At 40.0% G+C, this 27990-nt stretch overlaps 1 protein-coding gene across 4 annotated transcripts in view; it reads right to left on the bottom strand.

Moving 5' to 3' along the window:
• Positions 1-3784: 3784 nt before the first annotated feature.
• The window catches only part of FBXO22 (F-box protein 22), a 34309-nt gene continuing 10103 nt past the window's right edge, over positions 3785-27990 (bottom strand). For 3 of the 4 annotated variants that reach the window (XM_044230200.1, XM_044230201.1, XM_044230202.1), the window contains exons 5-7: positions 25712-25876; positions 9802-9967; positions 3785-5735 (exon numbers count right to left, since the gene is read on the bottom strand). In XM_044230200.1, the coding sequence (XP_044086135.1) occupies positions 5318-5735; positions 9802-9967; positions 25712-25876 (749 nt within the window). In that variant the 3' untranslated portion in view covers positions 3785-5317. The remainder of the gene's footprint in view (positions 5736-9801; positions 9968-25711; positions 25877-27990) is intronic. The other variant, XM_044230203.1, reaches the window with a different exon arrangement.

The raw sequence follows: 27990 nt of genomic DNA, 5'->3' as shown, positions 1-27990 counted from the left end.
ACCTGTTCGACCTCAGCCGCAACAACATCTTCCTAGGAATATTGCCAAAGGCAAGGGAAGCAAAGGCAAAAATGAACTATTGGGATTTCATCAAGATCAAAAGCTTTTGCACAGCAAAGGAAACAGTTAACAAAACCAAAAGACAACTGACAGAATGGGAGAAGATATTTGCAAACGACTTATCAGATAAAGGACTAGTGTCCAAAATCTATAAAGAACTTAACAAACTCAACACCCAAAGAACAAATAATCCAATCAAGAAATGGGCAGAGGACATGAACAGACGTTTCTGCAAAGAAGACATCCAGATGGCCAACAGACACATGAAAAAGTGCTCCATATCACTCGGCATCAGGGAAATACAAATCAAAACCACAATGAGATACCACCTCACACCAGTCAGAATGGCTAAAATCAACAAGTCAGGAAATGACAGATGCTGGCGAGGATGCGGAGAAAGGGGAACCCTCATACACTGTTGGTGGGAATGCAAGCTGGTGCAACCACTCTGGAAAACAGCATGGAGGTTCCTCAAAATGTTGAAAATAGAACTGCCCTATGACCCAGCAATTGCACTACTGGGTATTTACCCTAAAGATACAAACGTAGTGATCCAAAGGGGCACTTGCACCCGAATGTTTATAGCAGCAATGTCCACAAGAGCCAAACTATGGAAAGAACCTAGATGTCCATCAACAGATGAATGGATCAAGAAGATGTGGTATATATACACAATGGAATACTATGCAGCCATCAAAAGAAACGAAATCTTGCCATTTGCGACAACATGGATAGAAGTAGAGCATATCATGCTTAGCGAAATAAGTCAAGCAGAGAAAGACAACTATCATATGATCTCCCTGATATGAGGAAGTGGTGATGCAACATGGGGGCTTAAGTGGGTAGGAGAAGAATCCATGAAACAAGATGGGATAGGGAGGGAGGCAAACCAGAAGGAAACTGTTTTTTTTCAGGCTATTGTTCTCTGGCGGTTTTTATGCTTGTTCACTTTTTTTTTTCTCACCTTGACCGCCTTTGATGGTTTTTGTAGTATTAGAGGAAATCAAACCGCACCCTGATCTCCCTCTCAGAGAGAAGCCTCAGTCTGGGTGCAGGACCTGAATAAGTTCCCCCTTGGCCGCTGGCAAAGCAGGTTCCAAGTTGCAGACCCTGGAGGTGCAGGATCTTATGCTCGTTCCCAAAGCCAAGGCAGTGGCGGCTGTCTGGGAGCTCCCGACCGCCAGAGAAGTTCCAAGCAGCAGTAGCACGCTGAGATTTTGCCGCTGGTCTGGGCTGGGAGTGCCCGGCTTGCGCGCACCTCTTTTCAGAGGCGGCTATGGGTCAGGTGCGCATCTTGGGCACTGAGAACGGGGCGCTGGTCCATAAGCCCCAGGCTGGGCTTTTGTGCACCTCTGTCGGGGAAAGAGTTTCAGGCGCGTGGCTTAGGCTTTGAAACAATGGCGCGGGTCAAAGAGCGCCGGCCAGGCCTTTGTAACTCAGGGGAGCATGAGGGACGTGCGCGTGTATCTCAAGCTTTGTGGTAGGGCTAGTGTGCTTTCTGCCAACCGGCGTGGCTCCCATCCCCTCACAGGAGCCAGAACCCATGCATTCTCGGGTGCATTGGCGGCTTATGGACCAGAAGCTGGTTTTTCTGCCGCACTCTCTCTACCTCAGCGCCGGGGAGGCTGTCCTGGGACCAGGGACTTAAGTCCCTGTCCCTAGCCGCCCCGATTCCCACACTTTCCCCCCGCGATCCTTTGCTCTTTTGGAGTGCTTTCAACCAGTCCAAGTTAATGCTGGTCCCCAGACGCAGGGCACTCTTGCTCGTATTGGGGTATTACTTCCCCACTGGTCGCCTCTGGTGGCTCCCTCCCCCTTTTGTTTATCTTCCGATATCAGTCCGCAGTTCCCACTCCGCTTCACCTGCCCACTGGCGTCTTCTGCCCCTTAGAGATCCAGACATGTATAATTCTGATCTCAGGCTGATTTCATGGGTGATCGGAGTTCTTTGGTAGGTAATCAGCTCATTTTGGGGTACCGGCTGAAAAGGCGCCTCTTCCTCCTCCCCGCCATTTTGTCCCCCCTCAGGTTGAATCTTATCTTCAGAATGGTTTGGTATATATCCAGCTAATTTCAAGGGACCAGATGAAACAAGGTCCCCTACTCTGCCGCCATCTTGAGATTTCCCCTAGTCACATAGGACCATTATTAAAAATAACTTTCTGGTAACATTCTTCACATAATGTAGATATTTTGATCTCTTAACAAGGATGTTATTACTAATGCTTACTATGTTTGGTCATTTTAGGATTCTCGTTAAGCAGCCTCCTACCCAACTTCTACAAATGAAAATTAAACCTCACAATTTCCAAATAAGATTTAAAGTCTTCTGTTTCCATTAAATCTGAATTTATGGTGGTGATTATCTAGGTTACATTGTGTGGACACAAAATGACCAAAGGCTGTTTTATTTTTTTCTTGGAAATTTCTGTAGAATGCATAGAAAATTTTCAGATTTGTTCAAGTTTTACATTCTTTGCATGTTCAATGTGTTAAACTTGCAATATAAATTACTGGCAAAGCTTTTGCTATCTGGCCTCTTCTACAAATTTGAGAAATTGCTATGTTTGCTAATGATAAATTTTTAGGCAAAGTTGAGAGAACTGTAATTGGTGAAGTGGCCTACAGAATGCCCTTCATTAGATAGATGACAGTAGATTATTATGTCATTACGCAGTGTGTCTATTTCTAGGTTTTAATCTCAAGGTCTGCCTTCCTTCCTTTCTCTTAGATGGCTTGTAAGTTTAGTTCTCTTTGCTTTAATAAAGGGAATGGAAATAGAGTTCCTTGAAGCAGACTTTTACAGAGCAAATTACAGCCGGATTGTGCTGTGAGACCATAAAAAGGAGTATTTTAAATGTCTTGATTAAAAAAACCATCCTATTTGATCATCACTTGAGAGAAGGTGGTTCAGTGTATGAAGACAGTAAGAGTATAATCTTTCCTTCTCTTATGCTCATGTATTGTATCATGTATGATCTGTTCTCCAGTTTCAGAAATGACTGTAAGAAAGTTGCCATTTCTAGGAATTTAATGTGTTTTTAGCTGAATAAATTAGCCTTTAATGCTTGTTCTGGTTTAACATAGGTCCTCAAAATTATAATTATTTCCTTTTAACTTTGGTAAATTCCTGTTCCCCTTCATGCAACATCAAGACCTCTAGAGGCAGTGTAGATGGCTTTTGTTTTCATCAATACTAAATTCGTTTCTACTGAGTCAATTTCTCCCCTTTCTATTCTGCACCAAAATTACAACCTTGTAGTCAAATAAATTTACTGTTCTATCAAGCTCCTTGCAAAGCTCAGATATACAAAGGGATCCCACAACATCAAATATCATACTGAAAGGATCCTGCAGCAGACTCCCCTTTGAGAAGTAACAAAACATTCTGAGTATTAATTTGAAAAATAAAATAATCTGTTCAATCATCCTGCTCATTTTGTTCATATTTTTAGTTTTTCAAATCCTTTTTCCTCTTATTCAAACAACTCTTGTTAATATCAGAGACAAGGAAAATTTACAAGGCATTTTCCTTAAGTGCTATGTAAGCATATCCAAAGACTTGAATTTTGAGCATTTTCTATTTGATAATGGGTAACCAATGTCAAATAATAGAAAAGTTTAACAACTAAACAAAGGCTAGATATTAATATTCACAGACCTAAAGCTCTAAAACTTTTGTTTGGACTTTCTTTAGGAATTAAGCTTTAGGATAACCACACAATAAACATTTAAGTATTTTTATCATATACATATACAGCAAGAGAAAACCTTTTAATGTAAAAACTGAGGAAAGTGATTAAAAACAGAAAAGCAGGAAGGTTAATACTTTTCATTTCACTTTACCTTGCAGGCTTTCTACTGCTCTATTAGAACCACTGACCACTACAAAAGTGGCATACATTAGACATCTACTGTATTAGGTAAAATAAGTTAATATAATATCGGTTATAATGAAGAGCGATGGCTGAGAAAAGATTGATGTTAACTTCGATCTTGTAAGACTGTCTGGAAACACGCAATCCAAGCCACGTATGGTAGCACTTAAACTAAATTGTACAGCAATCCAGAACCCTTCTGTGTGATTCTCTTCCCCAAGTGTTGCCTCTTCTGGAGAGTTCAAGATGTCTCACTACCAGATCCACTTCCAAGCAACAAGTTCGAGAAGGGGCAAACAAACAAACAACAACAATAAAAACAGTCAATGGCAAGGGACACTGGGAAACGTAGTCTTTGTTATGGCAGGCATGTGCCTAGCTGAAAATCAAAGGTTCTATCACTATGTGAAGAAAGGTTACTGGGAAAAATTGGTGTTCTCTGAACATATAGATATTAATGTAGTTAAAAATATAAGCTTACAAATCATTCTGCTGGGAACATGGCAGGATTTACTACCTGACAACTACTACTCTGGGTTTTCATTTCAAAAGTATTGTTTACTTCCATCATTCACTCACCAAAAGCAATGACATACAAAACACTGTCTGAGTGAGTTTCCAAGGTATGTTTTATTGGTATAAAACCAAAATAAGGTGATGTAATGGTCTGGTCTGCCAGTTAGCTATATAGAACTTGGTGAAGAAAAGGATTTTCTCTTACAGTTTCTTCATCGAGGGAAAAGGAAAATTTCTTCCTTATAAAGTAACAAAATACTGATTAGTCTTGGCAACTTATTTGACTAAGCAATTTTAGGGTAGCAGAACAAAAATAGTTACTTAATTTTTATCAAATAAGTAAAAATTCATTAAAAAATTTTTACAGCTTCTGAAAAAAATCAGTAGAATTGTAAAGCAGAGAAAGATTTCTCAAGGTATCTATGTATTTTTTTCCCTCCTTCATTAAGGGAGAAAAAATGTTTTCATGATTTTGCTAAAATATCTAACAATGCAGAGGTAGCCATGGAATGTCTTAAATCTCCATCCTACTGACGAATTTTCTTTCAGTCTTCCTATGCAGAAGACTATAAAGTCAAATTATACAGCATTAGGTACAATACAGCCGTAATCAGGGCTGTGCCTCATGATGCAAAAGCTCTCAATTCTGTTCCTGTTACGTTACATACAAAGTTGCCCTTCATCTAACTTGTTAAAACTACCCCTAATATAATCTTTAGAGAGTCAAAGTTACAAAACCGATACATATAAAGTTATTATTCTTATTTTTTTTTCTTTTTGAAATACACATATCCCAGTTTCCATTTTCTAGGAAAGGCGGAGCCTGAAAATTATACATTGTGAAAGCCACTTTACAGGAGACTTTATTTAGATGACCCAAGATGAATCAGTGCCATTATTGTTGTATAGCTGTGAAACAAGTCATCATCCTTCACCTTATTACACTTCTTCAATATAAAGTTCCCAGTGACTATGCGATCACATCCAATTTCTCCATTTCCAAAGAAGCCAAATAAAGGAACACTAGGAAAAAACTTCCTAAATGCATCAGCCTCAACATTGCCCTTGGCTCTATAATACTGAAAGCCCCTGCCAACACATGCAAACATGAAGCCAATGGTATTCCGTTCTGGAATGTTGGCAGCTTTAAGGCGCTGCACTGCAGCCTCAACGGTCTTCTCATCGTTGACATCCTCGTTGAGTAGCACAGTGGCACTCTGGATTCGGTGTCCACTAAATGACAGTCCAACCACACCAGTGGCATCAATATCCAGAGGGTGTCTGTAATGAAATTAGAATAGTGTAGTGATACATCATAAAACAAAATATATAATTTTTTTTTAAGATTTTACTTATTTATTTGACAGAGAGAGATCAAAAGTAGGCAGAGAGAGAGAGAGAGAGAGAGGAGGAGGAAGCAGGCTTCCCTGCCAAGCAGAAAGCCCAATGTGGAACTCAATCCCAGGACTCTGGGTTCATGACCCGAACCAAAGGCAGAGGCTTAACCCACTGAGCCAACCAGGCACGCTATAATTTAAAGTGTAAAAGAAAACTCCTGATTCGCTGATTAGGAGCTGCTGACTTTAAGACCTATACCTCATCTGAGGCTCACCTTCCCAGACAGAAGCAATGTAATAGGGTTTAAAAATTAAACTATGAATACATCTAAAAGAATGCAGGGAAGCAGATCTGTGAAGAAGGAACTATGTTCTTACACAAATTCAAGGGCCAAATGCATCTCCACAAAGATTTCTGAAAACCATCCTTGCCTTGGATATAAAGTGTCCTTAAAACTTTCTCACTTTCGAATTTATAAGAACTCTCCCATCTTCTTCCACCAGTGTTTCTGTGTTTTATGTGTTTGTCCTGATAGCATATAAATTTTACACTTGTGGTTCTTTTTGACGAGGTTCTCTCTTTATTTGCATATATATATATATATATATTTTTTTTTTCTCTTGCCATATACTTGTATCATTCTTTTTATCTCCTTTTGTTTGTCTACTTCATAAATCTTACCTTGGGGCCCATCTGGGCTGAACCTTCTTTTTCATCTTCCCTTTCTTTCCTGTCTCTCTCTCTCTCTTTTTCTTTTTCCTTTTTTTTCTTTTTCTTTTTCTTCTTTTCCTTTTTTATTCTTTTTCTTTTCTTTGGTCTCTCGTTTGGGTGGGGAATCCTGACTGCTCAGAAGTGTTCCAGGGTGCACCTTAACTGCATCAGAGTTGATACATCCAGCTACATCTGTTCAGTCTTCTCCCACCAAAATGACTAGGGGGAGGAATGCCCAACAGAAGAAAAATACAGAGGATGGACCTTCTGCAACAGAGCTAACGGCTATCAACATAGACAATATGTTGGAAAGAGAATTCAGGCTAACAATTATCCAGGCAATAGCTAGGTTGGAGAAAGCCATGGATGACCAAACAGAATTGATTAGGGCCGAATTGAAAGCGACCAGACAGGATGTTCACAATGTTAGGGCGGAGCTTAAGGCTACCAGGGAGGAGGTCCACAATGCTCTCAATGAGTTCCAATCCAATCTAAACTCTCTCAAAGCTAGGGTAACTGAGACAGAAGATAGAATTAGTGATCTGGAAGACAAACAGATAGAAAGGATCAGGAGGAAGCCAGGAACAAACAGCTTAGAAACCACGAAAACAGAATCAGGGAAATAAATGATGCCATGAAGCGTTCCAACGTCAAAATTATTGGAATCCCTGAAGGGGAGGAGAAAGATAGAAGTCTAGAAGATATAGTGGAACAAGTCCTTCATGAAAATTTTTCGAATCTCGCGAATGAAACCAGCGTTCATGTTCTAGAGGCTGAACGGTCTCCACGCAAGATTATACATTCCAAAAAAACATCACGACACATGATAGTCAAATTGAGGAACTATAATTGTAGGTATAATCTCTTGAAAGGGGTCAGGGCAAAGAGGCTCCTTACTTACAGAGGGAAGCCCATCAGAATAACGTCAGACCTGTCCACAGAGACCTGGCAAGCCAGAAGAGGCTGGCAAGATATATTCAGGGCACTAAATGAGAAGAACATGTAGCCAAGAATACTTTATCCAGCAAAGACTGGCATTCAAAATGGATGGAGAGATAAAGAGTTTACAAGACCGGCAAGGCTTAAAAGACTATGCAACCACCAAGCCAACACTGCAGGAAGTATTAAGGGGGGTTCTATAAAAGAGGAAAAATCCCAAGAATAGCATTGAACAGAAATATAAAGACAGTCTACAGAAAGAAAGACTTCAAAGGTAACTTGATGTCAAAAAAACGTATCTATCAATAATCACTCTCAATGTGAATGGCCTAAATGCACCCATAAAACGGCACAGGGTTGCAGACTGGATAAAACGACAGGACCCATCCATATGTTGTCTACAAGAGACCCATTCTGAACCTAAAGATACACGCAGACTGAAAGTGAAGGGATGGAGAAGCATCTTTCATGCCAATGGGACTCAAAAGAAGGCTGGGGTAGCAATTCTCATATCAGATAAATTAGACTTCAAACTAAAGACTGTAGTCAGAGATACAGAAGGACACTACATAATCCTTAAAGGGACTATCCACCAAGATGATCTAACAATTGTAAATATCTATCCCCCAATATGGGAGCAGCCAATTACTTAAGAAAATTGTTAATCAAGATAAAGAGTCATATTGATATGAATACACTAATTGTAGGAGATCTTAACACGCCTCTTTCAGAATTAGACAGATCATCGAAGCAGAAAATCAAGAAAGAAACAAGAGCATTGAATGACACATTGGACCAGATGGACCTCATAGATATATACAGAACATTCCACCCTAAAACAGCAGAATACTCATTCTTCTCAAGTGCACACGGAACCTTCTCCAGAATAGACCACATACTGGGTCACAAATCAGGACTCAACCGATACCAAAAGACTGAGATTATTCCCTGCACATTCTCAGATCACAATGCTTTGAAACTGGAGCTCAATCACAAGGAAAAGTTCCGAAGGAACTCAAACACCTGGAAGCTAAAGACCACCTTGCTTAAGAATGCTTGGATCAACCAGGAGATCAAAGAAGAACTGAAACAATTCATGGAAACCAATGAGAATGAAGACACTTCGGTCCAAAACCTATGGGATACAGCAAAGGCAGTCCTAAGGGGAAAATACATAGCCATCCAAGCCTCCCTCAAAAAAATTAAAAAATCCAGAACACACCAGCTGTCTCTACACCTTAAGGAACTGGAGGATCAACAACAAATCAAACCAACTCCACACATAAGAAAGGAAATCATCAAGATTAGAGCTGAGATCAATGAGGGAGAAACCAGAGATACAGTAGAACGTATCAATGAAACTAGAAGCTGGTTTTTTGAAAGAATCAATAAATCGATAAGCCACTGGCCACACTAATCCGAAAGAAAAGAGAGAAAGCCCACATTCATAAAATTATGAATGAAAAGGGAGAGATCACAACTAACACCAAGGAAGTAGAAACAATCATCAGAAGTTATTATCAACAGTTATATGCCAATAAGCTTAGCAACCTAGATGAAATGGATGCATTCCTGGAAAAATATAAACTACCAACATTGAACCAGGAAGAAATCGACAACCTGAATAGACCAATATCTAATAACGAGATTGAAGCAGTGATCAAAAACCTCCCAAAAAACAAGAGCCCAGGACCTGACGGATTCCCTGGGGAATTCTACCAAACCTTCAAAGAAGAAATAACACCTATTCTCCTGAAGCTGTTTCAAAAAATTAAAGCAGAAGGAAAACTTCCAGACTCTTTCTATGAAGCCAGCATTACCCTGATCCCCAAACCAGGCAAGGACCGTACCAAAAAGGAGAATTTCAGACCAATATCATTGATGAATATGGATGCTAAGATTCTCAACAAGATCCTAGCCAACAGGATCCAACAGCACATTAAAAAGATTATTCACCATGATCAGGTGGGATTCATCCCTGTGCTTTAAGCACGTGTTTCCTTTAGAGGAGAAAACAGAACTACAGAGGAAGTGATCACTAAAGAAAATATAAAGTGTCAAAGTTATAAAGCACAATATAGTGTGGTTGTATAGAGTACAGAGCTGTCGGGAAATACCAGTAGATATTGCTGAAAATCAGTTTTGAGAAGAATACGAATCCAATTCAGAGTAAGTTATCAGAAGACAACATGAAAATTTCATTCTTTAACTGTAAGCAGAATTATGTGGAGTATTATAAAATGGAATGAACTATTAGCTCAGCAATTCTGTAAACATGTATTTGAAAAACCCAAGGTAAGAAAAACCTGAGAACATTTCTGGTCATGCATAGGAGAAATCAGAAGCACATGAGATATACCTGTCAGAGGTCAGCGATGCCAGGTTGTCTACTTGGCCTCCAGCCAAGATGACGTTCATACCACTAAAAGTGCTGACAACTCGCTGCAGGTAATTACTGGCTCCCACCTTACAGCAATTATAGCCAAATACCAGGACCACACGAAGCTCAGGGTTATCTAAAAGACCTACAGAGGAAAGAAGAGCAACAATTAAAGATAGCCTTAAAACAAGTATATCAAATTTTATTACAATCTTATTTTCTACATTTTTACAAAATGAAATGTTTCTGCTAATGACTTGCACTTCTAGCTATGTGCAATATAGTGTTGAAGCTATCCTGTTTCCTTTTTTATTTTCTTTACAAACTTTAACCCTGCTCAAAATGTTTGCTGCCATTAATTTTCCCCATTAAAAAGAACAAAATGGCTACTGAAAATAATACAACGCACACTCAACACAAATAAGGAAGCAGCTGTGGGACTGAGCGGCACCTGTGGTGGATATAAGTCATATATAAGCCATTATACCCACGATATAAGCCATCTCTATACAGGCCACCACCTGGAATGAAAGGGATCAATGTTTACACAGAGCAGAGTTAGCAGCAGTGATAATATAAAGATCTGGAAAAAAAAAAGAAAAGGTGCCAACCACCTGTAGTGTGTTTAATGGTGGTCACCCCAAAATTGTATCCACATCAGATCTCTGTGGCCGATGAATGTTAACCCATTTGGGAAAAGGTTCTCTGCAGATGTGATTAAGGATCTTGAGATGAGATCATCTGTTATTATCCAGGAAGGATCCACAAATACTATGATAAATGTCCTTAGAAGAGATATATAAGAGACACAGACAAAAGAGGAGGCAATGTGACCACTGAAGCAGAAACTGAAGTGATGCAACCATAAGGAATATCAGTACCCACCAGAAGGTGGAAGAGGTAAAGGAGATGCACCCTAAAGCCTCCAGAGGGAGTGTGCAGCCCTTTCAACACCTTGATTTCATACTCTCGGACCGTGACAGAATCCACTTCTGTGGTTTTAAGATCCCACATCTGTGGTCATTTGTTTCAGCAGCCCCAGGAAACTGATACATCACGAAAATATATAGGCCCAATGCACCTTTTCTAGGAGAGGGGGTGGGAATGAAGATGGGATTTCAAACTCTTTCCAAAGCAGGAAAATGTTCAATTCTGCAGCATATGGACAAAAAGCAGCTTCCATTAGGGGGCGATATAGCCCAAAAAGAGAACTGCTGTACTGCCCCCGCCCCCCCCCCCCCCCCCCCCCCCCCCGCCGCCCCAACAAACACCCCAGCTTTCACCTGAACCTCTGGGCACTTTAAGACTATCAATTTGAAAATTTCTGGCATTATCAAACTCATAATTGGACAGGAAAAAAAAATTCCAATACCTAACTCATACTCCTGTTTCCACTGAGTCAGCCACATGACTTGAATCTTGACAGACCTAAAATGAAGGTCATCAGAAATAAGGCTCACTTAAGGAAACAGAGGTGTGGGGCACGGGAATGACTAATTACACCAAATAATGACTTATCAAGGGAAACCTCCTCTGGTCCACTTTTAATTCTCTATGTAATACATCACTGATCTGGAGAATGAAAAGGATATTAATATACAAATCCAGTACTTTCATGATTCCATATACCCTAAACCATTACTAAAAGATCTTTATTCCCCACAAAGACCAGAGCAGCACATTTGGAGAGAATGTTTTTTCTTTTCTAAAATGAATTTTCAGATTTGGAAGAGGGTTGTGGAATCAACTGTCTAGTCTTACTTACAAGTAAGGCTGCTACTCCCAGAAAAGTGACCAGCCCAGAAGAGTAACATGGTAGGCTCTAGATTAAAATGCACACCTCCTCTCAGACTTTTAAGTTTCAGAAACCTAAAGCTTCTAAATCTCTGCCTTCCCTACTGTTTTCTAACCTCTAGACCCTCTTTTATAATTGTCTAATAAGCATTCTCCTCTGCCACCCTCATTTATTTAACAAACACATAGCCAGTGCTTTCCACATCTTCCTCCAGTGGTATTGCTCTACAACTGAGACACACACCCAAACTGAGAAACTACCATCACTTTCCCCTTCCCCAACTTTTAAAGAACAAATCCACCTTAGCCCTGGATGGCTGGCTGACAGAGCAGATTAGATCTGTATTTGCCCAAAAGACCATCTGGAGCTTCAGATATGCAACAGAAGGAAGGAAGAACTCAAACCCCCTGACACTCAAAACTGAAATGCCTAAAGAACACTTGGCTGAGAAGACCAGTGAGCTCTTTTTGAGGTCAGTCTTGGCACTGCCTTCAGCCTTGTCTCAGTTTACCTCTGTGGGGGAAACGATGGCCCTCTACCCAGGACAAGCCTCTTAGATCTTTCAACTTCCAAGAAAGCACGTTAGCCACTTCCCCAGCTCAGCCACTTGTTGGACAGATGACCATCCAGCCCAATCTCCAGTTCACTGTTACTTAAAATCCAGCTGTGAGATCTAAGTCACAGCAGAGTGAGTGCCTAAAAAACATGTGGGCCATCCATTCCTGTAGTGCGTCTAAACATTCTTAGATACAGCAGAAAGCTCAATGAGCAGGCCTCACTGGTTTGGCCTCTATAACTGCTTTTATGAAGTCTCACTTGGGGTGATGCCACTGGTGCTCAGAGAGTGACATAAGAAACTTCTTGAATCTAGTACAATTCATCTCCATTCTCGAAAAATATGAAGGGCTGGGTTTTTGCTCTGGCTCAGCCAAACCTTTGGATCACCTCTAGCAAGTATTGATGATATAAATTTCTTGAACTGTCCTAAACCCTGGTTTCACTGTGTTCTTCCTACACATGGCCCTCAATTCAGAACTCCTCCACTGACTGTATGTATATATCTGTGTAAGCTGCCTTAAATTCATTTCAAATAAGGCAGAATATAAATTCATTATGGCTATGATCTACTAGAAGGCTAAAAGGAAAATTTAAAAAAAAAATAAAATAAAATTCAGATACCAAGACCCAAGTCAGATTCAGAGAAATCTGGAAATTCAGGAAAGCCAAAAAAGAACTATTCTGAAGATAAGCCAGGACTCCTTGGAAATACTTTAGGTCTGCATGTTCAGATTTCTCTTCTTTTTTGGAGAAACCACTTTTTTTTTTTTTTAAAGATTTTATTTGACAGAGTGAGAGACAACAAGTAGGGGGAATAGCAGGCAGAGGGAGAGAGAGAACAGGAAGCCTGTTCGCTGAACAGGAAGCCTGATGCAGGGCTTGACCCCTGGACCTTGGGATCATGACCTGAGCTGAAGGCAGATGCTTAACAACTGAGCCATCTGGTGCCCTTGGAGAAACCACTCCTGAGAAAACTATTTTATGATCTGTTTGAAAGTGATGGAATCTGAATGCATGTAGGAAACATACTTCAAAGAAAACATCTACTTAAAAAGACTAATACCATAAATAATTCATGGACCGAAGCTGGATTCTCTCTTCCCCACAACTTTCTTTCCTGGGATTTTCATCTTTTTCACACATCTTTTTCACACTAGGTATTAAGTCAGCACAGTAAGTAAGTGGGCTTTGGAGTAAGAGCAGGGTCAGAACTCAGGCTCAACCACTTGCAGCTGTATGACTTTGAGCAAGTTCAGATCCTTCCTCTAAAGCTGAGACAGGAGAAAGTCTCAAGGGTTGTTTTGGTGAAGATAAGATAATGTCATAAAAGTAGCAACTATTCTGGTGCCTGGTACCCCCATGGGCTCAACACAGCATAGCTAAGAAATTCTAATCTGCTTAAACTGAGGTCTCGACCATAAGTTAGGTTTGTTTCACCAAATAATGAAATGATGAAGTTTAAGGCAACATTTTCCCTTGAATTAAATGAATTTAAAGTAAACACCAAATTTAGAGGTAGGGGAAAGAAGCCGTGCATCCTATCCTCAAAAGTGATTGGGGGTTTCCTGTGTTGTTCTGACTTTTGACTCAAAAGTCAAATGAGATGCGCCTTATCTCTGATGTTATGCAATAAGAAACTATGTCACTATGTATGTGGGAGGAAACTTCCACTCCACAAACATGGAGCCTGTGGCACAGGAGGTGGGAGGCATGGTGGGCTGAAGACTGTATTCTGCCAATACTAGAGCCTGGGAGAAAGCCCCCACTGCCCTCTTACAGTCTGAATTTTCTGGCCCTCTGCTGCCATTCTAAATGAAGTTTACCACAAGGGCAGGAAAGCATAACAGAACACTGACACCACCTTCCTGTCCCTTAAGATTTTTTTGTAAGCTGGGCAGTGTCTAAAGGTAAGTACCACCAGTTAGGTTTTAGCACCGTTTTAGCACCATTTTTCTCTGCTTTGCATCAGATCACTTGCATCACTCCCTCCAGATTCTCTATGAAATCTCCATATAATTTAAAAACTTAGTCCTTTGACAGAGTCTCGGGAATTTCATCTGGTCCCAGGAATTCAGCTCAATAGCTATTTAACCATTCTGAACTCCTATAAACTCAAGTGAAGGACGAAGAAAAGAATAACAGCAACTCTATGAACCATTTCTGCAAGGTAGAAGGTGTGGAGAAGTGAATGAGGCAATATTTGGGAAGAAACACTGCAGGAGGAGCTCCCATCAGCCAGCTCCCAGCAAGTGACAGAGAAACAGAGGACAAAATCAGAACTGTTAGAAGTCTGCTCCAGTGGCTAAGCAGGTGGCAGGGGGATGGAACACTTGCGGGGACAGTGTAGTCTCAGGACCCTTGGGGTCACAGAAAGACCAGGGATACCTGAGTGGGACAGAACTCCCAAATATCAGCGTAGGGAAGCTGGCTGCAAAGAATGAGCCCAGGAGTGGGCTTTCATAATCCACGGCACAGTCAGGTCACTGCTCTTCGAGGAGGGACCCAACAAATGGCAGATCCAGGGACACTCCCCTTCGTCCCCTGGGAGGAGTGGCATGGGAGTGCTGCTGCAGGAATCTTCTGGGTGAGCACGGAATATGGCTGGAGAGCAGGAAGACAGGTGAGACAAGCACGAATGACAGCTTTCTTCTAAGGGTGCACAGAGGAGTGAGGGCCCGAGCTCTGAGCTCCTCTAGGACCGGAGATTGGGAGGCCACCATTTTCATTCTTCTCTTCTAAAGCTGCAAGGAAAGCTTTCAGGGAACAAAAGCCACAGAGAGCAAACCCAAGCAGATGACTCAGCCTGGCCTCTGGCAAGGGCAGTGCAATTCCACTTGGGGCAAAGACATTTGAGAATCACTGCAACAGGCCCCTCCCCCAGAACATCAGCAAGAACATCCAGCCAAGACCAAGTTTACCCACCAAGAAGAACTACACACTCCAGCTCTAGGGGAATTCAGTATATAGAATTATGGCTTTTTTCCCATGATTCTTTAGTCTTTCAACTTTAATTTCTTAAATTTTCTACTTCCTTATTTTTCTTTTGGAATTTTTCTGTCCTTTTCCAACCAACTTCTTATCAATTCCTTTCTTAAAAATCTTTAATTTTCATTGTTACAGTCACATGCCATGCATTCATTGTATTTAACCTGATTGTTGTATATATGTAGATTTTCTTTAAAATTTTGGGATGCAAATTCTTCTAACAGACCAAAACAGACCCAAAATCTAGTATGGTCTATTCTATTCACCAGCCTGATCATGTTCTTTTTTCTCCCTCTTTTCTCTGTTTTCTTTTCCACCCGGTTGCAAGTCTCTTCTGTTTTATTTAATGTATATTTCTCTAAGGTTGTTGTTACCCTTTCAGGATTTTGTTCTCTGTCAACAAAATGACAAAATGGAAAAACTCACCTCAAAAAACAGAACAAGAGTCAGTACTGACTGCCAGGGACCTCATCAATATGGACATTAGTAAGATGTCGGAATTAGGGTTCAGAATAACAATTATGAAGAAACTAGCTGGGCTTGGAAAAAAGCAGAGAAGACATTAGAGAATCCCTTTCTGGAGAACAAAAATCTAACCAAGTAGAAATCAAAAAGGCTATTTATAAGGTGGAATTGAAAATGGAGGCTCTAGCTAGGAAAAATGAGGCAGAAGAGAGAATTAGTGGTACAGAACACCAAATGACAGAGAATCAAGAAGCTGAGAAAAAGACAGGTAAACAACTACTAGATGCAATGGGAGAATTTGAGAGATATGAGATACCATAAAGCAAAACAGAATAATTGGAATCCCCGATGATGAAGAAAGAGACGGGCAGAAGGTATATTGGAACAGATTATAGTGGTGAACTACCCTACTCTGGGGAAGGGAACAGGCATCAAAATCCAGGAGGCACAGAGAACTCCCTTCAAAATCAATAAAAATAGGTCAACACCCTGACATCTAATAGCAAAACTTACAAATCTCAGAGACAGAGAGAAAATCCTGAAAGCAGCTCAGGACACGAGGTCTGTAAGCTACAATGTTAGAAACATTAGATTGGCAGCAGACCTATCCACAGAGACCTCGCAGGCCAGAAAGGACTGGCATGATATATTCCGGGTACTAAATGAGCAAAACATGCAGCCAAGAATACTTTATCCAGCTAGGCTGTCATTGAAAATAGAAGGAGAGATAAAATGCTTCCAGGACAAACAGAAACTAAAAGAATTTGCAAATCACCAAACCAGCCCTACAAAAAATATTGAAAGGGGTCCTCTAAGCAAAGTGAGAGCCCCAAAGTACCACAGACCAGAAAGGAACAGAGACCATATACAGAAAACGGTCACCTTACAGACAATACCATGGCACTAAATTCATCTCTCTCAATAGTTACCCTGAATGTAAATGGGCTAACTGCCCCAATCAAAAGACACAGGGTATCAGACTGGAAAAAAAGCAAGACCCATCAATATGCTGTCCGCAAGAGACTCATTCTAGACTCAAAGACGCTTCCAGATTCAAAGTGAGGGGGTAAAAATCATTTATTATTAGCACGATGTTAATGGACATCAAAAGAAAGCTGGGCTGGCGACCCTTATATCAGACAAATTAGATTTTTAATCGAAGACTGTAATAAGAGATGAGGAAGGACACTCTAGCATACATAAAGGGTCTATCAACTGTAAATATTCATTGCCCCTAACATGGGAATAGCCAATTATATAAGCCAATTAATAACAAAATCAAAGAAACACATGGACAATAATACAATAACAGGAGGGAACTTTTTTTTTTTTAAGATTTTATTTATTTATTTGACAGAGAGAGACAGCGAGAGCAGGAACACAAGCAGGGGGGTTAGGAGAGGGAAAGCAGGCTTCCCACTGAGCAGGGAGTCCGATATGGGGCTCCATCCCAGGACCCTGCGATCATGACCTGACCTGAAGGCAGACGCTTAATGACTGAGCCACCCAGGCACCCCATTCGGGGACATTAATACCCCCCTCACCACAACAGACAGATCATCTAAGCAAAAGATCGACAAGGAAATAGGGCTTTAAATGACACACTAGACTAGATGGACTTCACAGACAGATTCAGACCATTCCTTCCCAAAGCTACGAACATCTATTCTTCTCTAGCACACATGGAACATTCTCCTCACTAGATCACATACTGGGTCACAAATCAGGTCTCAACCAGTATCAGAAGATGGGGATTATTCCCTACATATTTTCGGACCACAATGCTTTGAAAGTGGAGCTCAGTCATAAGAGGAATGTTGAAAATAACTCCGATACACGGAGGCCAAAGAGCATCCTACTAAAGAATGAATGGGTACTGTTTTTCTGAAAATAAATAAATTGGGGAAAAAAAAAAAAAAAAGAATGAATGGGTCAACCAGGCAATTAAAGGAGAATTTTTAAAATTCATGGAAACAAATGAAAATGAAAACACAACTCTTCAAAAGCCTTCGGGATGCAGTAAAAGGCTTTGAAGAGTTGTATTTTCATTTCATTGAGAAAGACTTGTTAGTGCTATATACTTCCCCCTTTGGACATACCATTAACAAGCCCTTCTGAAGAAACATGAAAGGTCTCAAATACATAACCTAACTCTACACTTAACGGAGGTGGAGAAAGAACAGCAAATAAAGTCTAAACCAACTAGAAGAAGAGAAATAATAAAGATCAGAGCAGAAATCAATGAAATAGAAACCAAAAGAACAGTGGAACAGATCAATGAAACTAGGAGCTGATTCATTGAAGGAATTAATAAGATTGGTAAACCTCTGACCAGACTTATCAAAAAGAAAAGAGAAAGGACCCAAATATATGAAATAGAGAGATTACAACCAACACCAAAGAAATACAGACCATTTTAAGAACCTGTTATGAGCAACTATACGCCAACAAATTAGGCAATCTGGAAGATATGGATGTATTCCTAGAGACTATAAAGTACCAAAACTGTAGAAAGAAATAAAAAACCTGAACAGACCCATAACCAGCAAGGAAATTGAAGCAGTAGTCGAAAATCTCAAAACAAACAAGAGCCCAGGGCCAGATGGTTTCCCAGGGGATTTCTACCAACTATTTAAACCATTTTAACAGTTATATTGTGTAACTGTTTGAAAAAATAGAAACGGAACGAAAGCCTCCAAACTCTATGAGGCCAGTATTACCCTGATCCCAAAACTAAAGACCCTACCAAAAAGGAGAATTACAAACCCAATATCCCTGATGAACTTGGATGCCAAAATTCTCACCAAGATACTAGTCAACAGGATCCAATAGTACATTAAAAGGATTATTTGCAATGACCAAGTGGGATTTATTCCTGGACTGCAAGGGTGGTTCAACATTCACAAATCAATCAGTGTGATACACCACATTAATAAAAGAAAGAACAAGAACCATATGATCCTCTCAACTGATGCAGAAAAAGCAAATGCAAAACCAATGCTTTTGACAAAGCATAGCATCCTTTCTTGATTAAAACTCTTCACAGTGTAGAGATAGAGGGTACAAACCTCAATATCGTAAAAGCCATCTACGCAAAACCCACAGCAAATCATTTGCAATGGGGAAAAACTGAGAGCTTTCCCCCTAAGGTCAGGAACATGGTAGGGACGTCCACCATTGTTAGAAGATACAGCTAACAATACCATCATCAAATCTTACATGGGGTACCTAAAATGTAAAAATGAGTGGAAGATCTTTTCTAATGTCAATGTCTACAAATAAAACTGAAACCTAGAAAACCACTGGGCCCCAGGGGCACTCTTACAGGTTGAGTTTTGCCCAGGAGAGTGTCAGAACAAAGTGTTCATAAAAGAGAAAGAATCACAGGTGTGAGGCAGTGTATGATACCAGCTACCCACCTCAAGCATTCTCCAGGAAGGAAAAAAAGTCCTGGCTCTTAAGCTCAAACTTATGGAAAAGCCATCAGCAGTCCATAGGCTGCCTTCTCCAGCTCTTCTGTCTGTAGAAGGATGGGGGTCATAGGCTGCCAGGTACTGCTTTCATACTTAGAGCCACTTTACTGAACAACTTGAAGCCTTTAGGAAAAAAATGCAGACCACGTTAAGGTAGGAGTCTCCTCCCTTTATTACAATATGCTCTGCTGGGTTCAAAGGTGCCCAGGGGGAGACAGAGGAGATGTGAAGCAGCCACAGTTATAGACATTCCATCCTCCCTTCAAACTAAGCAGTTCTGCTCTGCTCTATTTGCTTTATTTTTATGTTGATACCCCATGTAAGATTTTATTTGAAAATAAACTGTTTCAAAGAAAAGTAAGATTTCATTTGGAAATGAACTGTTTCAAAGAAAAGGAAATGAACCGTTTCAAAGGAAAGTTGCTAAACAACTTCCTCACTGAGAAGTATAAATAAAGTTCTCAACATAAGCACAAGAGAGGACATCACGGTATTATTAGCTAGGATTCAACAGGGAGTTACTTAGAGGAAAGCTATCAGCAGGAAGGAGGAGGGAAGGTACGAAAGCACGGAAGATTTAAAAAAAAAAAAAAAAAGCAAGGAAGATTATGTGTTCTGTTCTGCCATCAGTTCTCATCAAGGAGACACCGGTTCGGGGGTTGACCTTCAGTAAGCCAGTCTGAGCTGACGGTGAGGACCTGTACGGGAGCCCCCAATTTGTCCTGAAGTTAACTTTAGCTCATTGTAATTTTAAGATCTCCTCCTATGGGCAGAGTTTTCTGCCATTTTTTGAACAATAAGATGTATGCACAGCATGCTGACATGCTAGGCATGGGCAACTGAACCAAAATGCCTAAAAGTAACAGAATATGTGTAAGTTCCTCAATGTATATGCAAGCCCCTCCCCCCACTAATACAATGAATAAAAGCCTCCTGTACCAACCTACAGGGAGCCAGTGCTTTGGGAGCTACTTGTAACAAGTAATTAAAAAGTTCCCTGCTGTCAACACTTCTTTGGGTTGTGTTTAACATAATGCACCCCAACCAGTCAATCTTTCAAGTTCAGTTACAGTGTTACATCAGTCAACCCTGCACAAGCAACAGAAACTGCCGAGCTTCCCTCCTCTCTCCTCTTGCTCCTCCCATTACTGGCATGGTTCCTATTTGCTTCAGTTACCATTAATTACATAGTGATTCCCAATTTTCTATCTTTAGTCCTGACCACTCTCCTGAATTCCAAAACTATACATTCAATTGTCTAATCAGTGTTCCCATCTCAAATCCAACATATCCAGTCCAGTCTGTCTCCCTTCCCTCAGGAGATGCTATTGTGCAACTATGCTGGCCAGAAACCTGGATGACATGGAGGCCACGCCCCTCATTCTCAAAACCCAACATTTTAATCAGTGACCACATCCCAATGATTCACCTCAAAACTCTGTCCTGAATTCATCTGTTTCTTCACCTCCACCCGCCATCAACTCTTACCTTAACTACTACAACAGCTTCCTGTTTTTCCTACATCTGCTCTCATAATCCTCCAAATTGATGGCCAGATGGCAGCCAGAGGGGTATTATAAAAAGACCTATCTGATTCTGTCACTCTTGTTTAGAATCCTGTCTTCGCACTGCCCTTAAGTATATAAAATCCTTACTGTTTTATGGGCATGACATGGTCCCTCTTTGCCTCTACAGCTTCACCTCACATCACACTCTCCCACTCCTTGCTATCCCCACTTCTCCAGACACACTAGATTTCTTTGATTCACAAATGAGCATATGAATCCACAGCATTTCAATCCTGAAGGTGCATTACCAGGCCCTTTCTATTTCCTGTCCTTGATCTTAGGCTACATTACTCTATTTTTGTCAGTAACCTAGAAAAAAGGTAAAGACCACCTATAATACTCCTACCCATCTGAGGGACTCCTCCCTTCTCTAGTTCACTTCTTCTTAGGGCCCTGTGCAAATGTCACTTTTCCAACACCCCACACTAGATTTTTAAGTTCTGTGGTTATATGTTTTCTAGCACCTCTGTGCTTCTACTTGGTATACATTTCACATCTGTAGTACTTTATTCAAAATCGGTCTGTTCTGCCAAACTGGAAGCTCCAGAAGGCAGAAAATTAATGTATTTCTAGAATCCCATACATACAATGACCAGCATATGGCATGCATGCCAACAGTTCCTAAATGAACAAACAATGACTTTTTCTGATGCTCTGGTGAGGTGTTTCTGCCCTTCTCAAGAATTAAGTGCTGGCCCATCCATATATTTTTTTTTTTTCAATCCACAGATTTTTTTTTTTAAAGATTTTATTTATTTGAGACAGAGAGAGAAAGAGAACATGAGTGAGGGGAAAGGGAGAAGCAGAAAGTGGGAGCCCCACAAAGGGTGACCCCAGGACCCTGTGATCATGACATGAGCCAAAGGCAGATGCTTAATTGACTGAGCCATCCAGCTGCCCCCACCACCCGAGACAATTTTTAATACAGTTCTTTAGAACACACAGACCTTAGAACAAGCCATGCCTCATTTTTAAAATGTGCCGCTTTTGGTAAGTTCAAAAAGAATATAGAACCTGTGTATATGAAATCATATATACTATAATCCTGGGTCAGACTATGACATCCCCTATACACAAGGTCTAGAAGAACTAGAATTCTCAAATGCAAGGTCCCTTTCTTCAGAGGTACTGCCAACTTCATGCGTGAACTGAGCCATTTCATTGCTTACTGTGGGCCTTCAGAGATCTTCTAATCACTGTGGCCAAAAACTATAAGGCAGAGAAAGACAAACTACAGCCCATGCACCAAATCTGCCCCCTCAATGCATTTTTGTAAACTTGAGTTTTACTGGAATCCAGCCGTTTATATATGTATTGTCTATAGCTGCCTTTGTATTCCAATGACAGAGCTGACAGATGCAAATAAGACTGTAAGCCTGGCAAAATCTGGCCCTTTACAGAAAAAGTCTGCTAACCCCTGTGAGATCCTACGATGAACAAGGTGCTTTTTGATATTACAGAACACAGAAGAGTTGTCCCAATTATTTGGTGCAGGAATGCAGGCCAGGACTCTGTGGAGAACGCACATCCCAGGCGTAGCCTCCAACCACTGACTCCCTGCCCACCTCAGATTCCTCCATCTTCTTGAGCACGTAAAAGATAATGACCCGGGATGCCTGGGTGTCTCAGTGGGTTAAGGCCTCTGCCATCGGCTCAGGGCATGATCCCTGGGTCCTGGGATCAAGCCCCACATCAGGCTCTCCGCTTGGTGGGGAGCCTGCTTCCTCCTCTCTCTCTGCCTGCTTCTCTGCCTACTTGTAATCTGTGTCTGTCAAATAAATAAATAAAATCTTAAAAAAAAAAAAAAAAGATAATGACCCAAATTCAGAATACAGGAAATCTGGATGTCCAATAGTATATGAAAGAATAAAGATTATCACCCCAGTTGAAGCAAAGCTTCAATTTCCGGAATACCATCAACAGAATGAAAAGGATGCTTTGGAATAAGCCAAAATTGTTGACAGCAAAGAGTTCTGGAAAGGATGCCAATAAGAACACTTCACAGTACAGAATAAACACGTGGCTGCTTTTCCCTTCAGTTTTGTGATTCCTATACTTTGCGCTATAATGCAAACAAGGTCTCAGAAATCCATTAACTATTCTATCACAAAATGGATGGTTTATTTCACTCAAGATTTTGGCTCTTTCTTGTAAAATGACAAAACTAGGCTTCCAGCTTCAAGCAGTGCTTTGATCAGGACCTTCATCACCATGCCCAAGGTAGTGTGGGACAGAGGAGAGAATATGTGCTCAGGAGGTACCATCCTCACTTCTGAAGAAAAAAGACACAGGTCTGGCAATACGACCTTCAGTAAGAGCACTAAATTAAAAGCCAAACAAGCCTGTCTAATGGAGTCCAATTTTTCCCAATCCTGCTCCTTCTGCCTCAGTGTTCTTGATTTCTGTTCTCTGTACCATCAGCACCCTACTCTCTTAAGTACAAAACTCAAAGTTATCACTGAGTCACCTAGTCTCCCTTCTCTCACATACCTAGTCATCTGCTAATTTTCTCCAATCAATTTCCTACTCTTCATGCTCTGGTATTATTTCTTGCCTAGACTCTTGCAGGGGGCTCCTAACTAGTCTCCCTGCCTGTAGTATCTCCCCAATCTGGAGGGTCACATTTGCTACCAGAACATTTTTGCTTAAATGTTGCCATTTACTAAGTACACTCTCTAGCCTGGCCTCACTGTGCCCCATGCTTTGTTTACAAAAGTGAAATGTTTACTATCCCCCTTATGTGCTCTCATTACCTGGTTCTGTGCCTAGGTTTCTGCTCATCATTTAGCCTAACCACTCTTATCTTTCATGTTTCTCATCCTTCAAAACCTTAAATGCTACTTGCCCCACTAAGCCTCCTCATTCTCCTGCCCACTGGCAATCCTTACAGCAATCTATCCAGACCTCTTTTGTAGATAGGCCCACCTAACTTTCTCACTTGGGTTATAATTACATATCTATCTGCCACACCCTTCCAGGAATACCACTGAGATAGAATCTGCATCCAATTAATTTTTCTAACCTTATGCACCTTTCAATAAGCTGAGTGAAATTAACATATAGTTCTCCATCATGAACCCAATGAACATACCCATCCTCTTGTCAGCATCAAACTGTATCTCTTCTTCCTTCCTAGTTCTAAATTTGCTGCTGGAATATTTCCCAAAATCTGTAATAGCAGTCTTAGATACTCTTTGCAGCCAGCCTACCAGGATATATGTAAATGGCTCCTTCAAACCAACAACTCTAACCTCAACTCGCTCTTGAGTGTCAGACCCACAAATCTCTAACCACCAATCTAAGAGAGATCTGGTTTGCTGAGCACTGTTAACTTGACCCAGCCTTCCAAAAAGTCTCATTATAATATGGCAAAGTCTCTCTGGTTTGGCTATATAGTCACATTTCCACCCAAAATTCTTTCTGCCTTTGTAGTTAATGTTAGGTCAGTTTAAAAGGCACAATCTGAAGTTTTCCTTAGAGAATGTGTGGCATCCTTGATTTCAAGTCACTTTAACGACACAGGTTAACTCTGTTCTTCTGTTTATGTATCATGCAGTAGTCGAAGAGCCTTTGCTCTCTCCTCTTGTTAAGAGTTTATTTTCTTCATCGACAACATCCTGTGACAATTTCTAACTGGCAAAGCCACCATGGGGATTAGAAATAGCATGGAACTCAGGACCCAGCTTATGATGTCTCAGTATTAATTATCATTGTCCCCATCAGCCAAGACATGTGCATGTTCCTCTGAGATGATGCTTCTGAATGGGATGGTAAGAATACCCAAGACCTTTGCTGCCCTTTCACTGAATGTCCTTTTCCTGACCCCTGCCCAGTCTATTCTTCCACATACCACAAGGCCACACTACAGATGGATCACTGTAACCCACTACGAAGCCTTCCTAAGGTACAGAGGCCAACGTTAGCCTACCATCTACAGAGCAAGGTATTTTGCTAAGTGCTTTACATAAGTCATTTCATCTAATCCTTACAACTAACTTAGAATTAGTTAATTCCACTTTATAGATGGGAAACAGAGCCTGAGGAAAGTTAAGAAACTTGTCTTAAACTAGAAAGTTCGAAAGTAGCAGAACTAGGGTAGCTACAAGACTGCGTTCTTACCAGCTAGAGTACCCTACCTCACCCCAGACAAGTGGCTGAAACTTCCCATGCTTTACCTATACCTGTACCTGACAACTCTCTTCCACGTTACTGAGGCCTGCTGCTGCCAGCTGCTCATCTTTGCAGCCAGTGACTCCTCCTTCTGTGTTTTTCCTCCCATCCCCACTAACCACTTTAAGTCTTTCTTTTGCACTGTAAAGGACAGTTATATAAGTCAGTCTCAGTGTGTCGACTCCCTTTTTTTCTTATCAGTACACCAATCACAAATTTTCTCTTTGCTGCTACAGAATTTTTTACTCCTGCAGGATTCAGTGCCATTTCAAATAATGGAGACTTATCTCTACAGGCTGGCTGACTGATGTATAAAAAGGTCACCAATGAATATTTTTTATGCCTTATCGCATCACTATACCTTATCCCATCTTTCTAATTTGATCTAATTTCTAGTATCTTTTATGTTAACTCTATCTTTTAAAAACTTTTTAACAATAAATGCTTTTTATTACTGTAAAACAATGGTTTGAAAAACTTTTCAGAAAACATAAGTAGGGCAAATGATTAAATATTCAAAGAGAAAGAAGTGCTTCAAAATTCAGAATTAAATACACATTTATTATCAAGAGCATTTTTGAAAAATTTTTCATCTCTGGTTCTTTCAGGCTTTAACATAAGTAAAATAATTTTAAAAGGAAATTAAAAATTCTTTTTAAAATTAAAAAGTAAGAAAAAAATTGTTCAGCCCATCAAAAATAGGTAAATAAATAAATAAGCAAATCAATTTTACCAAGAGTGTACTGCAGTAGCCTTTGCTTATCACTAGTGTGAATTATCCACATCTCTAGTAACCTGCATACTTAATTTAGACTCTCTCAAAAAAACAAACAATCAAAAATTTGGGCAATTAACGGTAAATTACAGTGACTTACCTACTTCAGTGAGTTGATGTCTTTCTAGTGTTAAATTCTTTGGGTCCTTAATAAAATGAAAGGGTTGTATTTTAATTCCTTCAATTTGAGGGAATAATAGGGCAAAACCAGACTCTCCAATTTCTATTTCCTGAGGTCGATTGTTAGCTGATCCCATTGGAGTCACTAGGGAAAAGTTAAACAGTTTCATGAACAGATTTATTTATTTATTTATAAAAAGATTTTATTTATTTATTTGACAGAGAGACAGGCAGTGAGGTGGGCAGAGAGAAAGGGGGGAAGCAGGCTCCCTACTAAGCAGGGAGCCCGATGCGGGGCTTGATTCCAGGACCGTGAGATCATGTTCTGAGCCAAAGGCAGACACTTAACCAACTAAGCCACCCAGGCACCCCTCAAGAAAAGATTTAATAAAAAGTGAAGTTTCATTTGGTAACACTTCATTTTATATGTATCTAGCCTCATCTAGAAAACTACAGTGTGGGTAACCAAGATAATCAACAAGTTAAAAGTTGAATATAAGTTTCTCAGCTTTCAAATTTTAGGGATAATGTCATAATGTCTGCAATCTACTTTCAAATGGTTCAGAAAGAAATGTTTTTACAAAAAGAAAAAAAGCAACTGTTGCAAAGTTTTTTTAAACTGGTGAATCTAGAAAAGGAAAATGGATGTTTACTATTCTATCATTCTTCAATTTTGAAGATTTGTTGAAGTTTTTCTAAATAAGAAGTTGGGAGGTAAAAAAATACATCAGGGCAATTCTACTTTTAAAAAGTTATCCTAAAAATACTGATAATTGTATAAAGTATACATATATATATATATATATACATATATATATATAAAAAACACACATACATACAAACACACGTACATATACACACAGATACATATGCACACATACACACAAAGTACTTTTATCACAGAATTTTTTAAAAAGGGAGAAATGGACAGGCTGATTCTAAAATATATGTGGACATGCAAAGAACCTAGATAGCCAAAACAATTTTTAAAAAGAACATCAAAACCTACACTAATCAATTTTTAAAAAAGAATATCAGGACCTACAGTAATATGGCATTGACTTAATGATAGACAAATATATCAATGCAACAGAATTAAATCCACAAACAGACCTAAAACATGCAGTCAATTATTTTTGACAAAGGTGACAAGGCAATTAGAGAAAAAAAAATCTTCAACAAAGGTTGATGAAATAATTGGATAAACATATGAAAAACATCAACAACAACAAAAAACCTTGAACCCTACCTTATGCCATATACAAAGATTAATTCAAGTTAGGTCACAGAACTAAATATAAGAGCTAAAACTACACAGCTTATAGAGAAAGACATAAAAGAATATCTTTGTCACTCTGAAATAGGCAAAGATTTCTTGGAGAAGACATAAAACACCAGAAAAGAAAAACCATAAATAAACTGGATTTCACCAAAATAAATGTTCACTGGTCATGAAAGACACTGTTGAGAGAATGAAAGTGAGCAACAGACTGGGAGAAAATATTTACAACACCTATACTTGTAAATTAGAATTAGAATATATAAACAACTCAAAAATAAAAACAACCCAATTAAAAAAAAATTCACTGAAAGACTTGGATACTTCACAGAAACAGACATACAAATAGCCAAAAACATCTGAAAAGGTGCTCAACATAATTAAAATCATTGGAGAAATTCAAATTAAAACCACCAAAAGAAGCCTCCTCATACCCACTACAATGGCTACAATGAAAAGACTCATCTGAAGACACTAAGTGTTAGTGAAGATATGCAGCCGTGAGCTTCTGAAACCCTCATTCATCCCTGGTGAGTATAAAATGGAACAACTCTGGAAAACAGTTTGGCAGTTTCTTATAAAATCCAGCAATTCCACCTCTTCCAAGTAGAACAAAACCAGGTCCACAAGAAGACTTACATAAGAATGTTCAAAACATGGGGTCCCTGTGTGGCTCAGTCTGTTAACCAGCTGACTCTTGATTTCAGGGTCCTGGGACAAGCCCCACGGGCTCCCTGTTCAGCGGGGAGTCTGCTTGTCCCTCTGTACCTCCCCCTGGCTCATGCTCATACTCTCTCTCAAATAAAATCTTAAAAAAAAAAAAATGTTCACAACAGCATCATTTGTGATAGCCAGGAATGTGAAACAATCCAAATCTCCATCAAAGAGTAGAAAAATAGTCTATTTATGTAACAGAGTAATACTTAATAAATTCTTAAAAGAATTACTGATACACAGAGTAACATAATCCCAAAAATATG

This window comes from Neovison vison, chromosome 13 (genome assembly GCF_020171115.1).
Source record: "Neovison vison isolate M4711 chromosome 13, ASM_NN_V1, whole genome shotgun sequence".
Taxonomy (NCBI): Eukaryota; Metazoa; Chordata; class Mammalia; order Carnivora; family Mustelidae; genus Neogale; species Neogale vison.
The sequence above is the reverse complement of the archived record's forward strand: the minus strand, read 5'-3'. Positions and strand labels throughout refer to the sequence as shown.